The sequence below is a fragment of the Neophocaena asiaeorientalis genome, unplaced genomic scaffold, assembly GCF_003031525.2.
Source record: "Neophocaena asiaeorientalis asiaeorientalis breed wild unplaced genomic scaffold, Neophocaena_asiaeorientalis_V1.1 scaffold703, whole genome shotgun sequence".
In the NCBI taxonomy this organism is placed as follows: Eukaryota; Metazoa; Chordata; class Mammalia; order Artiodactyla; family Phocoenidae; genus Neophocaena; species Neophocaena asiaeorientalis.
The window spans coordinates 3,430,185-3,447,183 of NW_020174434.1; the positions used below are offsets into that span (position 1 = coordinate 3,430,185).

The 16,999-nt window shown below is 52.7% G+C and overlaps 1 protein-coding gene across 1 annotated transcript in view; it reads left to right on the plus strand.

Moving 5' to 3' along the window:
• The first annotated feature begins 13,771 nt into the window (after nt 1-13,771).
• PXDN (peroxidasin) overlaps nt 13,772-16,999 on the plus strand; it is a 35,769-nt gene continuing 32,541 nt past the window's right edge. The window contains exons 1-3 of the mRNA XM_024756932.1: nt 13,772-13,792; nt 14,141-14,212; nt 16,239-16,408. Of these exons, the coding sequence (XP_024612700.1) occupies nt 14,202-14,212; nt 16,239-16,408 (181 nt within the window). The 5' untranslated portion in view covers nt 13,772-13,792; nt 14,141-14,201. The remainder of the gene's footprint in view (nt 13,793-14,140; nt 14,213-16,238; nt 16,409-16,999) is intronic.

The window sequence follows — 16,999 nt, forward strand, 5'->3', positions numbered from 1 at the left end:
TGGGTGCAAGTGCAGGTTCTGTCACTGTCCCTCGTCCAGAATACCTGGCCCCGTGTGGCCTCTCCCCAACCTCTGACCGGGACCCACGTGCTCTTCACCATCGGACGCTGCTTTTTCCTTTGCTGACCTACATTTCTGATTTTGGTTTTTTGTTTTGTTTTTTAATTAATTTTTTATATTTATTTGGCTGCATCGGTCTTAGTTGCGGCGTGTGGGCTTCTCTCTAGCTGTGGCACGCGGGCTCAGTAGTTGTGGCGCACGGGCTCAGTTGCCCTGCGGTACGTGGGATCTTAGTTCCCCGATCATGGATCGAACCCGCGTCCCCTGCGTTGGAAGGCGGATTCTTAACCGCTGGACCACCAGGGAAGCCCCTGTTTTGTTTTTTTTTAAATTTCAGTAATTTGAGTGAAGAAGGAGAGTGTGTGCCTATGACACCTGTAGGTGACACACTCCTGGGAGGATTAGTGAGTCCTTGATACAAATCAGGGTCCGGGGAGGCCTCGGAGGCCGGAAGGATGCACTTGCATGGACAGGATGAAGTTCTGTAACTGCTCGCCCGAATCACACGCTGAAGTCCTGCCAGTGCGCACAGGGAGGGGGCGGCACACACGCAGAGCCAGTCACGAGGCCTGTGCTCGGGAGGTACACCTGCGTGCCCAGTGTTTGTGAGAAGCTTTGCCTGTGTCTTATCATCGGTAAAGCTTCACTTCTCCCGGGCAGCGTGCCGAGGGCTCTTTGGAGCTCGTGATCGTGTACTTGATCAGGCTGTCTCTGCACTGGCGGCTGGGATACTCTGAGCCAGACCTGCATCCCGCCACCAGCGTCTGCTTCTCCATCTGTCCTGTTTCCTTTCCCCCTAATTCCTTTAGTTATTTCTTCTATTGTTGTATGTGAAAGGAGGAAGAGATGAAAACCAATAAAAATACATGTATCATAGTGTCTCAACATTCTGTGATTTCTAGCCGTGACCCCTGTTTTTTCAAAGCTACTCAGTAAATACTGAATTGAGTTAAATTATATATATATATACACACACATATTTAAATTTATTTATTTACTTAGGCTGCGTTGGGTCTTCGTTGCTGCGTGCGGGCTTTCTCTAGTTGTGGCCAGCGGGGGCTACTCTTCGTTGCGGTGCGCGGGCTTCTCACTGCGGTGGCTTCTCTTGTGGCGGAGCACGGGCTTCACTAGTTGCGGCACGCAGGCTCAATAGTTGTGGCTCGCGGGCTCTAGAGCGCAGGCTCAGTAGTTGTGGCGCACAGACTTAGTTGCTCCGTGGCACGTGGGATCTTCCCGGACCGGGGCTCGAACCCGTGTCTCCTGCATTGGTAGGTGGATTCTTAACCACTGAGCCACCAGGGAAGCCCTGCGTTAAATTATATTTTAAAAATCAGCAGCATCAGTACTGGATTGGGGGGGGGACTAAAAGTGAGTCCTGTGGTTGAGTGTCGTGAACGTAGGTGAACCCAACTCTGCAGTGAAGCGGGTGATGCCAGAAAACACCTGACCCATCACTTTACCACCTAGAGACACAGCTCCCGTCGAGGGGGTGACGTTCAGGCTCTCTCTCCTTCCCGGGGCCTGGGGGTCAAAGACAAGGGCATTGGTTCCTGAGCCCTCACGTCCCTCGGAGGAGAGAAGCACTGACCTTGAGGAGGCCACCCTTTTAGGGGGAGCGGTGGGCAAGTATTAGGGTGACCGGAGGTGGCATTACCCATCCTTCAAGGCTGCTCCCTGCAGACACTGCTCTGGGGTCTGCCCGGAAAGAGGGGCGTCGGGCCTTGCCTTCCTAGCATAGCTGGCAGGCATAGGCGGGGTGAGGTCAGGTCCCACTGACATCCGCGCCGCTCAGACCTGGCCTGGGAGACCCCGTGCTTGGGCGCCGTGTTTCTGACGGACGCACCCGAGTCGGCCCTTAGGGATGTGGTTGGCGAGGGCTCCGAGTGCTTAGGCAGGTGGAGGTGAGCGCGGGAAGCGTGGTGCGTGTGCCTGCCGCTGGGCCTTCAGGCCTGTCACCGGACCGCCTACTGTCACTTTACTCCTCCAGGCCCCTCCCATCAGCGGTGGCCACGCCTCTCAGCCTGGGGCCTCCCCCGCCGACTGTGTCCCTCCCTCGGTGCACAGCCTGCCCTTAACCTTTGCCTGCTCGCCGGCTGCACCAGCCCCTGGCTCTGGGGGGCCTGGCCGCCTGGTCTGGACGTGCAGTCGCCCTTGGGCTGCTTTGTCTCCAGTCTCCAGCCTCCTGGAGCCCTCACTGCTCAGCCGCATGCTGGGAGCAGAGGATGAAAGGCAGTGCCCGGGCCTGGTTCCCGCAGGTCACCCGCTCCCGCGCCACGCCGGGCTCCCACAGCGCATGGGGTGTGTGGACCACGTGTGTTTGTGGAGGTGATGGGCACTTAGCAAGCCCAGAGATGTCAGCTGTCATGACGCCTGTTTATCCTTCGGCCCAGCCACGCCTTTCTAGGAATCGATTCCATGAATACCTCAGCGACAGTGTGAATTGATGGGTCCAGAGAGCCAGTCCCGGGTACTGCCCGTGACGGCCTGGAGCGGCCCTCCCAGGTGGCCCGAGCACAGGCCGCGGTCGCTGCCCGGAAGGAGGTGCGGGCGTGTCCACACACAGCTGCGGGAAGCTCCGAAGTTTATCCCGGGGGAAGAAGCGTGTTCACAGTGAGCTGCCTTTTGAGCAAGAAAGGGAGGGAAATAGACACACGTTCTATTTGCTTAGATTTTCCAAAGGAAACAGTGGAAGGGTGAGGTAGAGTAACCCTGAAGAGCGACCGGGGAGGAGGGCAAGCTGTGAGGGGCAGGGATGTGGCCAACAGACGCGCCTCGATGAACAGTTAATTACTTACTAGTGATAACGCTTTGGAACCGTTTATGTGTTGCAGGAAATGGAAACGAAAGTTCTGTCTGGCTGTGATGCACCGTGTGGGCCACGTGGAGGCGCACGTGGCAGCCCTGAAAGGCCCCTCACCCAGCGCTGGCAGTGGGTTGGGCACACGGTCCACTTAGAGGTCTGCAGGCTGCATGCCTGGTCGGGGGACCTGGGTCCTCCATGCAGGCTGCCCATGGGCCTGAAGCATTAGGAGGGGTGGACGGGGCCCACCGGAAAGTCCGCCGCAGTCCCAGTCAGGAGCTTTGTTACGGTGACGGGAGCAGTGGGCTGGCCAGTCATGGACGGCGTCCAGTCCAAGAGTAAGGTCGGGTTTGCAGGCGTGGCCGGGCCTGGCCAAGCATTGGTGGTAGAGGAGAGAAGGAGGTGGGCTTGATGTTGCACCTTGTCCGGGGAAAGTGGACGGACCTGGCGGTGCGCCAGGATCAGGGCATGAGCGGGGCTTGAAGGACCAGTGTTAAGCTCTTGGGGGACAGAACCAGACGCTGACAGGGCCACCTTAGCCCTCTGAAGTCGAGAAGAAAGCAGGAAGTGCGGGGAGCGTTAGGATCCGCAGGGGCGCTGGCCCCATCTGCCCTCCCCTTCCCAGCTCCCCCCCAAGGGGGCCGCGCGCTCTGTTCTGAACATGAACATAAATTACTCTTTATTAGAAAGCAAGCCTGTCTGTGCAGGGGAGGAGGGGTCCTGGGGGAGCATGCTGGTGGGCAACAGGGTCTCCAAAGAGAGTGAACCCGGGTGAGGGTCAGGCGCTGACCGTTTGCCTGGGTCCCGAGGACTTGACCCAGAGCGAGGTAGCGAATGCCCGAAGGCCGTGCGTTGCACTCGCTGCCCGACGCCGACACGGTGGTTTCAGCCACTCAAACAAGCGCTTTCCGAGAAGCCTCCACCGCAAACTCAAACCAGTTCTGTCATCAGTCAGAGCTGTTGAATCGGGTCAACATACTCCGATTCCTGAAAAGATGATGAACACTGAAAGGGCTCAGTAAATATCGTAGGAGAGATGTCCACTCGTGACCTGGACCAGGATACCCATGGGAGTTTCCTGTGGCCGCCCTATCGAAGCACCACCCACAGGACAGGAGTCTGTTCTCCCAGAGTCCCAGAGGCTGGGCATCCACGGTCAACTGGCAGGGCGGGTTCCTTCTGTGGCCGCGAGGGGGATTCTGAGCCAGGCCGTGCCTCCACGCCCCCCGCCGCCCGGCTCTGGAGGTTTGCCGCGGTCCTTGGCCTTCCCCCGTGTGCCCGTCTCCAAATCTCCCCTTTTTACAAGGACACCGGCTGTCTTGGACCAAGGCCACCCCTGTGACCTCACCGGAGCTTGGTCACCTCGGGAAGGACTCTATCCCCAAATAAGATCACGTTCTGATATCCTGGGAGTCCGGCTTCAACTTGTGAATTGGTGGGGACACAGTTCAGCCCGTCATGATCGCTGTTGGGCTGTGATGGAAGGGGTTCAGCCTGTGAGGAAGGAATTTTAATTTTTCTAAGACTCTTTGGTCAAGAAAGGGGTCTTTGTGTTTAGTTGTCAGTGACTTTCATACTTGGTCAACTGATAGCTTTTAAGTCAAGCTGGGGGAGGGTGGGAGCGGGCATCTCAGCAGACCTTCTGTCCCGGCACTCCTGGCCCCGGCCTGAGCCCCGCAGGCCTGCCCCGTGTCCGTGCGTCTCCTGCGGCTGGGCCGGCTTCTGCCTCAGGCTCTGGTCTCTCCTGGGCTGCTCAGGCCCTCCCTCCATCCACTCTTCTACTTGTGCATTTAATTTTATCTACCGTGTTAAGATTCACACATGAAAGAGCCTTGTTTTTCCAGCTCACACGCTGAATGAGCTTTGTGGCTCTGAGCGTTCGGGCTAAATGTCCTTACTGGGGGAGTGAGTTCCAGCTCAGAGGTTACCGGAGGGAACCCCAGTGTTTCCATGCCTGCTCCAGGGGTGACTCCCTTCGTGAGGCCCTGCAAATCCGTCCTGTGTGTTGTCTTAACACTGAGCCCTGAGCGTTCCCGTGGGCTGGCGGAGATGGATGGTTGGGTGACCAAGGAACCTGTTATCTCCCCATAATTATTGTTTAAACAAACTCTGTGAGGTGAGAGCGTCCACCTGTCATTCAGACAAATATTCATGTCTTTGTTAGCCTTGGCCCAGGGTTGATGCATCCAAGGAATGAACAGGGAGGTTTAATTTCTTAAATGCCTTATTGCTGCTTGGAAACTGAATATTTAAAGATGACACACAACTAGTGACAATCGCAGATTTCTCTCCGTAAATGCGTTTCTTGTCTCTTTACAGGGATCTTCGCTTTAACAGAATCAGAGAGATCCAGCCGGGGGCCTTCAGGGGGCTGAGAAACTTGAACACATTGTAAGTCCAAACATTGTACTAGGAGCCGGTAGAAAAGAGATATCAAAATTATCACACCAGGGGCTCCCCTGGTGGCGCAGTGGTTGAGAGTCCACCTGCCGATGCAGGGGACGCGGGCTCGTGCCCCGGTCCGGGAAGATCCCACATGCCGCGGAGCGGCTGGGCCCATGAGCCATGGCCACTGAGCCTGCGCGTCCGGAGCCTGTGCTCCGCAACGGGAGAGGCCACAGCAGTGAGAGGCCCGCGTACCGCAAAAAAAAAAAAAAAATTATCACACCTTTCCCTGTGGGTACATCCCGAGGCTGGGGTCTCAGAAATCATCACACCTTTCCCCTGGGGGTAGATCCCGAAGGCTGAGGGACGTTGACCCTATTGGCCCCTATGGGTGGGCATGGCTGAGAGGTTTTGCCGTGGAGCCTGACAGAGGGATTTGCTCGTTAAGATGCCAGGACTGGGTCCCAGGCTTGGCGGCCGTCATGACCTTTGCCCCCGTGTGTCTCATCTGACCTCTGTGAACCTGTCCATCGTCTGGGTGTGATCCAGGCCTGTGCTGGTCACGTCTCCCACTGCAGGGTCGAGGGGACGGCCCTCCTCTGAGCTAGTACGGGCCCTGGTGGGGTTGGGGTGCTGTCCAGCTGTGTCCCAGGGTTTAGACCCCAACTCCAGGCTGCCATGGGCTGTGCTGAATGCTGTGGGCGGAGACGGGTTCTGGCCCTTCTGCTCCAGGAGGTGACTGTTCTGTGCAGGCCCTGGGGGTCAGGAACGTTCACCACTGCCGTGTAAGCCTTGTCGGGGGGACACAGGTGGCTTCGGCCCCCAGCTCCCTCCCTGTGAAAAGGAAAGCTCCATGGTGAGACACCCACCTCCGGGACACCCTGCACCTCCGCGAGGGCCTCCCAGCTGGCTGGCGGGGAAATGGAAGAGACGGCAGGATAAAGAGAGACGTCTTTGTGCAGGAGAGAGGGGATTGCTTCTCCGCTGTATGCAGAGCTGCAGCAGTGTGCGCTGATATGGACCAGCTCCCTGAGGAAACCAGCAGCTGGGAGCATCCAGCACCAGCGGTGTTCTTGCTTGTGTTAATTTCCATTTAGCGAACGTCGGTATTAGGGCTGTGGCTTAATCGTAACAGAATTCAGAAGCGTGTTGTTTTTTAAATTCTTACTGAGACTTTCTTTCACAGGCTTCTCAACAATAATCAGATCAAGAGTATACCTGGTGGGTCATTTGAAGACTTGGAGAATCTAAAATACCTGTAAGTCATGACCAATTCTTTACACCGGAGTCTGTTACCTGTATTTGGACTGTTTACTCACTGAGCTAAATATTGTACTGTTCATGAATTATTGTAAATACATTCATGTGAAAAAGAGGCTTTATTTTCGAAAGGTGAGTGAAATTTGGTTGGGACTTTTAAAATGAGCTGTTATCAGTATAAAGTGCTACCTTACGTGATTTCTAATGTTTATCTACTAAGCCTTAAGTAAAATTGGTTGAATAAAATTAAAAACTATAGCCTCTGAAAATCATTCTCGGGTAAATATGACGCTTCTTGAGATGGAAGGTGATAAGTTATGTTCAGCCGCCAGTGTGAACAGCTGACATAACTAAAATACCTGTAAGTCATGACCAGTTCTTTACACCGGAGTCTGTTACCTGTATTTGGACTGTTTACTCACTGAGCTAAATATTGTACTGTTCATGAATTATTGTAAATACATTCATGCGAAAAAGAGGCTTTATTTTCGAAAGGTGAGTGAAAATTTGGTTGGGACTTTTAAAATGAGTTGTTATCAGTATAAAGTGCTACCTTACGTGATTTCTAATGTTTATCTACTAAGCCTTAAGTAAAATTGGTTGAATAAAATTAAAAACTATAGCCTCTGAAAATCATTCTCGGGTAAATATGACGCTTCTTGAGATGGAAGGTGATAAGTTATGTTCAGCAGCCAGTGTGAACAGCTGACATACTTTGTGGGATCTGAGCTTTCAGGGATGGGCGAGATGTGAGATGGGAATGACAGATCCCTCTGGAATGTCACTAATTCCTGCTAATTTTCCCTATCTTCTGCCAAGTGATTTCACCTCTTATTTTTATGTAGTTAAATTTTATTCTACCTTTAGAAATTGATTTGAATTAATGAGTTTATTAGCATTGAAAACATCTGCTTGTTAAAGTCACTTTTGCAGTTAGGAAGTGACCTCGCCTGGTCCAGTACCTTCGCAGGCACTTATTTTGAAGTTGGAAACTTTAACAAAACACTGAATACATTGCTGGTTTGAACAGATTAGAAGTAAGTGTCATGTGCTTTGAGGAAATTACTCTTAATTTTAGGACTGTTCAGCTAGACCCATTTTACTGAGGGATTGGTATCAGTGATCTGGGGGGAAACGTGTGGCTTAAGTGAGCCTGGATGTCTCCAAGTCCTGCTGAGTTTAGGTGAGACAGTGGTTATGAGCAAGAGATAACATTAACTCTTTATTAAATACATCTTCGTCCACAGAGAATCTGAAAGTGTCGTGTCTACACACTTTCCTCCATCACTTTTGATGCAATGTATTGATTTTTCATTACCAGTGTTCACACTGAGCTTTGTTGCTCATTTTTAAAATGAGGGAAAGGTCTTTTCATTTATTTACTTACGTTTTGTTTTGGTTTTTGATTTTAAGTGCTGTGTAAGCTCCAGAAGAAAGCCTGGATTTCTTAGAAGCAAGTCCGTTAACTGAGAGCCAGTATTTGCAGCGTGTGTGTGCATGTTTAGTCTGTTTCTAAGAAAAGAAATTTTTTACATTTTTTTTATTATTTTGGTTTGAATTACTTAAGAGCAACTTATCATTTACCCTAGTAGCTAGGGATACTTCATTTTTCACTTAAGACAGTTTTTTAAAATAATACTTTTAAACCTCGTCTGTTGACGGGCTTCCTGTCAAGGCATCCACGTGCCAACCCTTCCCCCTCCCACCTGAACTCATCCGAGACACCCACGCGGTAGGTTCCAGGGTCACCGGGATGGACTGAGCAGTGGTCGGGGGTGGGGCGGGGGGGGGTGGAGATGGACCGCTGTGAGAACAGACACCAGGACAGGGATGCAGCTGTGGCGGGAAGGTGTCCCGTGACCCAGGCTTCTCCTCCGACTTCCCAGACCACATCGGGAGGGTCCATCCTGACAGGCACTGACTTAGGAGACCGTGCGGTATGCATCTTAAATGTTTAAGAAGGCTTCCACAGTTTATTGATTACTGCAGCCTTGGTATTTATCTAATCAGTGCCAAAGTGTATTTTTGGAGGTTGAGTGTTCCTTACGTGTTGGAGCTCCAGTGACTTCTGGTAAGGAATACACCTTTGCCTTCATTAAGCTTTCCGGATGATGAAAATTAACCCTTGAGGTAGTTAGAACTCATATTCAAAGGGTCAACTCTCTGATGAAGTAGAAAATTATGTATGATTTACTGTTAGATCATGATCAATACCGAGTTATTCTTAGGAAAACAGAGTACGCTCCAGTGTCCTTACCAGCATGCATTCATACGTCCTAGCTTGGTTCAACTGCATATACCCTTTGACAGGATCCTTTACTCTCATCTTCTTGAAGTGCACGCAAGGTGACGTCCGTGTTGATACTTTGTTTTGCTTGTGTGTGTTTCAGAGACAGGCACAGAAACCTTTTCCAGACTCACCTCCTATAGGGTTAGCAGTAGGCGAAACAACTCACACCTGGACAGGAGTTGCACGTGTGAGGCCCTATTCCAAAGCTCTCTATGTATTTGTTGAATTTCAGTGATCCTGTGAGGTACTGCTATTCACTCCATCTTACATACGGAGGAACTGAGGCAGAGGACGTTAATTCTTATTCAAGACACACAGCCAGTAGGTGGCAGTTCAAGGGTTCAGACCCGGCAGCCTGGAGGCGTAATGTCTGTGCCAGGCCTCTTTCGGGCACTGGGCCTCAGTCTCAGGGGGAATTCTGGCTGGTTTGTGTTAAGGCCTGTAGTTCTTGCTGAAGTGGCCTCAGCAGATTTGCACAGGGAGAGAAGGGAAAACGCTTGGAAGGATTGCAGCGATTAAAGGCAGCACATCAGGTCCTGTTAGACTGGGCCGTGCACCAAATATTATTAAGTAAAACGCATGTCCTGGAAATGAAGTAGGCGACGTTACAAGCATTGAGACAAAGCGGTATCGTTTATTAAGTGGGTAGGTAGGTGAGAGCCCAGCCACCGAGCATCCAGTGTGCAGAGAAGGATCTGCCTGAGTTACACTATAGGAAAGGTGTGGATTTTGATCCGTCCCTCTGCCCACATCAGCGATGGAGAAATGCCCGGGGCAGGTGTCTCCACGTCTGATACAGACGGCCGCGGTAGACATGTGTTCTGAAGTCCAGGACGGATGGGTGGACCCCACACACATGGTTTTGTGTTTCTGGTGGAATTGGATACTTCGGTGTGAAAGTCTTCACCCTTGATGGGTTCCTTCGGGAGCTGGCCAGCTTCTTCTGGAAAGGACGGGGCAGTACACGCTTGAGGCTTTGAGGACCATACGTCTGTGTTTCCATGGGGCACAAAGTCAGCCGTAGACCACAGTAAATGAGTCGGCATGGCCGTGTGCCAACAGAACTGTATTTTCGGACACTGAAATGTGAATGTCACGTGATTTGCATGTGTTTCGAAATATTTAACCATTTAGAAACATAAGCACCATTCTTAGCGTGCAGGCCATAAGAAACAGGCAGTGGGCCCATCGGGTGCCCCTTCTGATCAGCCTTGGTTGCTTCTGTTGTAGGAGAACGGGATTCTGAGTGGAAAACAGAATATGTAGTCTTCGTAATTTAGTCTGTAATTTCTATTCCCCAGATTATCTCTGGGCGTTTTGAAACCGTATCAGTTACAGGAGCCTATATTCAATGCATTTGACCTGTTTTTCGGGAAATGATTTTATTTTCTTCAGGCTTCCAAGCAAATGCTTTGTCAGCTGCTCATAAGCTGTCCTCCAAGAATCTGTGAGTTTCCTGAAGACGTGGCGGTGGTCTGATCATCTCCGGTTGGAGGTTTTCCTTAGAAAGGGGAAGGGGAGCCTCCTTGGAGGAACTGTACCTACTGTGTAAACGTTCTGTTTGTATCCTAATACGATCATGAATTTGAAAACTGTCTCCACGTGCCAACTGAATTCTTCCTTCCACCCTGAGTTACGGCCTGGCGTGCGTGTGCTAATCCTCCCGTGTTTCTTGTTTCAGCTATCTGTACAAGAATGAGATCCAGTCAGTTGGCAGGCAAGCGTTTAAGGGACTTGCCTCTCTAGAGCAACTGTAAGTGCCTCTCCTCTGCTCTGCGGTGTCTCAGATTTCACCTGCCCTTTGCCTCTTGCAGGGAAAACTAGGCCAAGTCTGCTGTTTGCACGATGCATGTCTGTGCTCCGGGGGCATAGGGCTGTGTGCATGCAGATGACAAAGCCGTGGTCCCTCCCTCCTTCTGACCCCGCCCATCTGGGCAGCCACCCCACACCCTGTGCCCTGCATTCCTGGGGCAAGGACCAGTAACACCGGTTGACCCCTGTCCCCATGGTGCTTCCAGTTTAACAAGCTAGACTTGTAAACAGATCTGCGCAAGCAGAGGTCTTTCGGGGACCAGGAGGTTGTTTTCCTCGTACGGTATTTCCTGTCTGTGAATCTGCACGTCCGGTTTCCTTGCGTCATTCACGATGTCATTATTTTGGAGAAAATAAACTTTTCCATGTGTTTCCAGTTAGGGTACGCTGGATGTTGTTTCTTGGGCTGCGTATGAAGGAAGTCCTACTTAACTTTGCTGTGAAGTCAGCATGCCCATTTTAAGTAGAGTTCCTGGTCAGAGGCATTTTCTGACTTGTTTGCTTGGCTGGTCGCCTGTCCATCAATGGGCTGGAGTCATCACGTGTCAGGCAGTTTGATTCACGTGGATGCTGCGGCTGAGGACGTGGTTCGTGTTTTGTCAGTTGGCCGGACATGGAAACATCTCCAGAGGCCTTGAGGCAGAGCTGGGGAGGCCTCACCTGAACCAGGAGCTTCCGAAGCACGCGCAGGGCTCTTGTTTTTAGATACCCATTTGTTTATCCAGCTGAGAGCCACTTTCCAGAGCCTGCTGTGCTCGCCGTGGACTGGATTTAGAAAGAAGCTGTATATGAGGGGCTGTGCACCCTCGGCTTCAGGGAGAATGACACAGGGATCAGATCATCACAGAAACACGTGGGAGTATCTGGAGAACCCCCAGGTGGAGGGAGGGTCCCCGGAACACGTTCCTGCATCTGACTCAGTTTTAACGGATCTGGGGTTGGGATTTACACGTGCTGTCAGGTGTGGAACTAAGTGAGGCCCATCGAGCCTTGGGAGGGGGTGAGCGGGGTTATTTTTGAGGAAAACAGAGGCAAAGTCTGGGAGAAGTGAGGAGGGAAGGGGAATGGCATCCACGGAGCGCCAAGTGGGAGTTGGTGACCAAGGTCCTAGGGGTTCGGGGCGGCATCTGAGACAGGCTGCCTGCAAACCCAGGATCAGGTGCTGGGAGGGAGGGGTCTCTGCTGCTGAGACTTCGGGATGAAGGGAGATTGGGACCCGTCCCCGCCCCTCAGGGAGGCACTGTGAGGGGGAGGGGAGCGTCCCCCTAGGAGCGCGCTCAGATCTGCCCCCGCTGCGTGCAGAGCGCTTCGGGTCCCCATCCTTGCGGGGCCCCCCATGCCCAGAGCTGGCACACGTGCTCCAGCAGAGGGGAGGCTGGTCCCGAGCCCCGTGTCTGCCCAGCATGTCGGCTCTCGCAGGCCTTAAAAGATAAGCGGAAGCTTATACAAATGTTTAGAGTTTATTTGAGAGAAATCGATTGGGACACAGCCTCAGCAACCGGCCGTGCGTGGACACCCCCTGCCCCAGGGCTGGGGGAAGACTCCTGGAACAGGCCCAGATGCAGAGCAGGGCACTTGGTGACGGGCTGCAGCCTTGGGCCGGCTGGCTGCCCAAAGTGTGTCCTTAGCTCTGGTTTCTAACCCGGAGGCGCTGACAGGCTCCTTAGGCCACGCGTTAGACCTGCCCCATCCAGCAGGCTCACCTGGGCTCCCTGAGAGGCTGGCCGCGGGCAGGGGCGGGGACCGTGGACGGCGCTGGGGGCTCCCTTCCTGCCTTCGGCCCGTTTTCCTCCACCATCGGTAGAGGTGGCCACAGCCCAGGGAGCCTCTGAACCCTGAGCCCCTCAAGGCAGCACCCGCATCCGGTCAGCCTGCCCCTGGCTGTCGGCACGTGGATTTTTAAGCAGCGTCAGGTTGGGACCGGCGTGCCTTCCCTTCTCTCCCTCCCTTGGCTTCGCCCCGGACCCGGCCGGCCGGCCCGCGGTCTCTGGAGCAGCGCGGCTGAGCGCGTCTGCTCCCCGTGTCTGTGCTTGATGGCGTGGCCCCAGGCTGCTCCACGGTGGCCACTGGAAGTGCACGTCCTGCATAGTCAGGACGGGGCGTTTCCTGCCCCCGCCATCCTGCCCTCAGGCCCCCACTCTCTCAGGGAGGGCGGTGGGCACAGACCCAGCCCCCACCAGGCTGCCTGCCCGCGGAGGAGGGTGGGCAGCTCTGAGGCTGCGTGGTCACCACGGTGGTTCTCCCGGCGAGCTGGCCAAGGGCAGGCCGGACACCGACAGGACAGGGCGAGGGACCCTGAGATTCCGTCATTTCAGAAAGTCAGTGAAAGGCTGTACCTGGTGGAGGGAGTGTGGAGAGAGCTCTCCTTTGCGTGGGTTTGTGCTGTGACCCTGCTGGTCCCAGCGTCTCGTGAAGACGCAGCCTGGCGTGTCGGGCCAGGTCCCTGTGTGACAGGAGGGGCTCCTGCACGAGCACCGATTAGAGGGGGCTTCCGTGTATTTCTAAGGCAAAAGCCCACCAATTTTCAAAGTGAGAAAGGCGGTATGCAAGACAATGAGAAGAAATTAGTTTTACGAAAAAATGTGTAACTTATGGCAAGAAAGAAGTATAAGCGGAAAGAAACGGAAGTATAAGCTCTGGATGGTCGATGTAATTAAAGGACATTTGAGGAAATACATTATTTCGCTTAACTCAGGGCCAGGTTTCTTCTGTTATTAAAAGATTGGAATGAAGGCATTCACGTACCTGCGTGTGTGGTGTAATGAAGATCTTGTTGATTTTTTTCTAGAAAGGTCCATGTATTTGGAGAGCTGAGTGTCCCTGGCTTTCCCCGCTGGGTGGGGAGGAAGCCCTGTCGGTGTGCTTGACTCTTAGTCGTATTGTCCAGTCAATCATTTAAAGTCTGCACCCAGTTTTCCGTTGTCTTTAATCTTCCTATTTGATGACTGCGTTTGTTTTCCTTACAATGTAGGAGATCTAGAGAGTTATCTATTGACGTGTGTATTTGAAATGACTTAGAGAACAGATGTTTTCAGCAAAACCCTATAGATCTATAAAAAGTATAAAATTGTTTAAAATTTGTTTCTTTTTCCCATTTTAAAAAACTTCTCTAGATATCTGCACTTTAATCAGATAGAAACTTTGGACCCAGAGTCGTTCCAGCATTTGCCGAAGCTGGAGAGGCTGTAAGTAGTGTGGGTTGCCCCTCTTTACCTGCGGGTCCTGGAGCCCGTGGCTCTGTCCATTTCCTGTAACAGAAAGAACATCTATGTCTGTGCAAACAACCGGGAAACGTCTCAGTAGGAAATCTGTGCTCTCCTCTAACAGTTCAGAAGTGGGAATAGTGATAAAATAGAAAACAATGTAGTTATTTTCTGTACTAAATAACATTGTTCTCAAATTCATGTATATGAAACAAAGGCAGTCACTGGGATGTTCTTTGAAAGCTGATTTATTTAACTGCTTGTACACTTTTCTACATGTCTAGGAAAGTATTTTAAAGCATTGCTGTGGTTTATCACCTCTTTCAACAGGTTTTTACATAACAACCGAATTACACATTTGGTTCCGGGAACATTTAATCACTTGGAATCTATGAAAAGATTGTAAGTATAATAACCCTTTATGCTGTCTTTTCAGCAAAGACTAATAATTTCTCCATGTCATATGCATTCACCCGACCCCTTTTACTGGGTCTTTCAAAGAAGAGTTCATCACAGTCTGGATATGAAGTAGGAAGGGAGGGTGGATTAAGCCATCAGAACGCAGAACCAAGACCTAGCTGGCTTGGAGGAATGTGGTAACAGGAAGACGTTTTTAAAAATCAATTTTAAATTCCTCAAATTAATCTTTAATTCCATGTTACATATTGTACTGGTGGAAATAAAATTGGCCTAGAATTAATCCCAACTGTGCTGCATTCCTTTTATTTAGGCATGCACATAACTGAATTCTGTCCATTCTTAGGTCTCTAAAAGTAATTTATCTTTACACTGAGTAATTTCTTATAATAGCTGATGGGGAAAGCTATCTGACATCTTCTGTGTGTTTTTCTCCGAGGTCTTGAAGGCCATTGTTTTTCAGTTAGGTATTACTGAGAGTGTACAATGAATTGGACTTAAGAAAGAGATAGAAAAGTCAAATTACCAGGCCTGGGCCCAGAGTGGCCTTTGTTTCTCTCTTGGGTTAAGTAAGACACAGAGTTTCCTCACTATTTACGATTTTTTTCTTTATAGGATAAAGAAATCCCCAGCCAAACTAAAAACTGCGTTCTAGGGTGGCAGATGAGAGAAACACTGCCCGCTTGGCAGATAAGAGGGTAGGAAAGAAATTGCCAGGAGTTGCCAAGACGAGCTCAGGGCACGTGGGGGTTACCTGAGTCTACAGAAGGCTGGAAAGGTTCTTCTCCGTCTCTGCCTCCTCTTTGGCCTTTTGATGGTCTAGCACTGCCCTCTGAGAAACCCTAGGTTTCTCTGCCCCCGTGAACCTCCCCCTCCCCGCCAGACGGCAGAGGGGAGCATGCAGTCGGGGACCTCCTGCTCTGGCCGCTCGTCCCAGGGGCCACTGGCCGGGGTCACACACCTACTCATCCACTGTCCCTGGGGGACCCCTCCTGAGCACAGAGGTCCTGCCGTTTATTCAGAGGGGCTGTGGGGTCAGCGGGCGCCGGGAAGATTCTGGGTCCCCCACGGCCTGCTGACCTGAGGAATCGGCGGGGGCGGGGGGCGGGGGGGGGGAAAAAGAGGTTCTGTCGTGTCTGCGTTGAGCCCTATGGATTCCACGGCATGTGCTCATCAGAGCTGGCCGTCCAGACAGAGGGCCAGTTCTGCCTGCTGTCTCCTCCGAGCCAGCGTCCTGGAGAAATGCAAGTGGGAGGTGTGCCATCACGGGCCCGCCTCCCTGGGGAGCTCTGGCCGACAGGCATGAGCTCAGTGGACGCCCGAGGGCAGCCCCTCGGCTCTGATCCCGGGGAGCTCCCTCTGAACGGGGCCAGCCCTGCTGCCACCTCCTCGCTCTTGGTTCATGTCCCCCCGTTACACTCCTTACCTCGTGCTTTGCTGCATAAATGGTCATCGTTTCCGAGGGAGGAGATGACACCCTGCCTGTTCCGCTTGTTGGGACGGATGTGTCCAGCCCCATGGGGCACTTTCTCCCGGAACTTAATTCAGCAGCTGAGATCTGTGCCCTGCGGGCTGACTGTCCTTTAGGGCGTATTTAAGGGTTAAGTGAGGTAGTACATGATGATGCGGTGCCAGTGGTGGTGAGAGTTCGGGAATAGTTCCGGGTGGTGGGGATTTCTGCATTACTGATTTTACGAAGGCTCCTGCCTTGTGCTTTTCATGAAACTTCCCGGACTCGTCCAGCACGTATCTGTCCCTCGGTCTTGAACCTAAAATATACAGTATTTGGTTGCTCCTTTCACCGCCCTTTATTTGCGTTGTTCGGGTTCCCCCCGCTCTCGGGCTCTTCTTTCTGCCGAGTGTGGATCTCTGCTGGGTCCCCTGGTCGGGCAGGACCGGGTCAGATTCTGTTGTCTGCGGGCCCCATCACTGCTGGCCAGTTCGGGTCTGCCTGGCCCGGGTCAGCCCTTGCCCATCCCACGTCTCACTGGCTGCGGCTTCCTTCTCGTAGGCGTCTGGACTCCAACGCGCTTCACTGCGACTGTGAGATCCTGTGGCTGGCGGACTTGCTGAAGAGCTACGCCCGGTCGGGGAATGCGCAGGCAGCGGCCACCTGTGAATATCCCAGGCGCATCCAGGGGCGGTCGGTGGCCGCCATCACCCCGGAGGAGCTGGACTGTGGTGAGTGAGTCCTGGGGCCCAAGCCCGCATCGCTGTCCAGAGGGCATGGCGTGTGCAACCCTGTCTCCAGCTGTCACTGGCTGATCCCACAGATCAAGTCTGGGTGGGGCCTGACCGGACCCTGCTTTACAAAGCCCGTCTCTGTAGTACCTGTAAGAAACTAACTATCTGGTAATAAACTTGGGTTTAATTTTCAGGTTTCCCTGCAAAAAAAAAAGGAACCTGAAATGCACCACTACCTCTTGCCCCTCCCAGGCCTCTGCCTTTAGAGGCTGCAGCTGCCTGGCCGGCAGGACCCAACGGTGGGCTGGGGGGCGGGGGCGGGGGCGGTTTCTGGGGGACGGCGCAGGGCTGCAGGCTGGGAGCCGGCAGCCTCCTGGGTCTGGACCTGGGTGGTGGCCACGCGGAGTGGCCGTAGGCCGTTTGTCCGGCTTGTTGCACCTGTGCACCGCTCGCGCGTCCGCAGTGCCTCACGAAGAAACACGTGAAAAGGAGCGAAACCACATCTCGCCGGACAAATCTTCCTGATAACTGCCCGAGGAATCCAGCTTTTCTCTTAAGTTTAGAACTTTTGGGGGGGGGGGGGGGGCC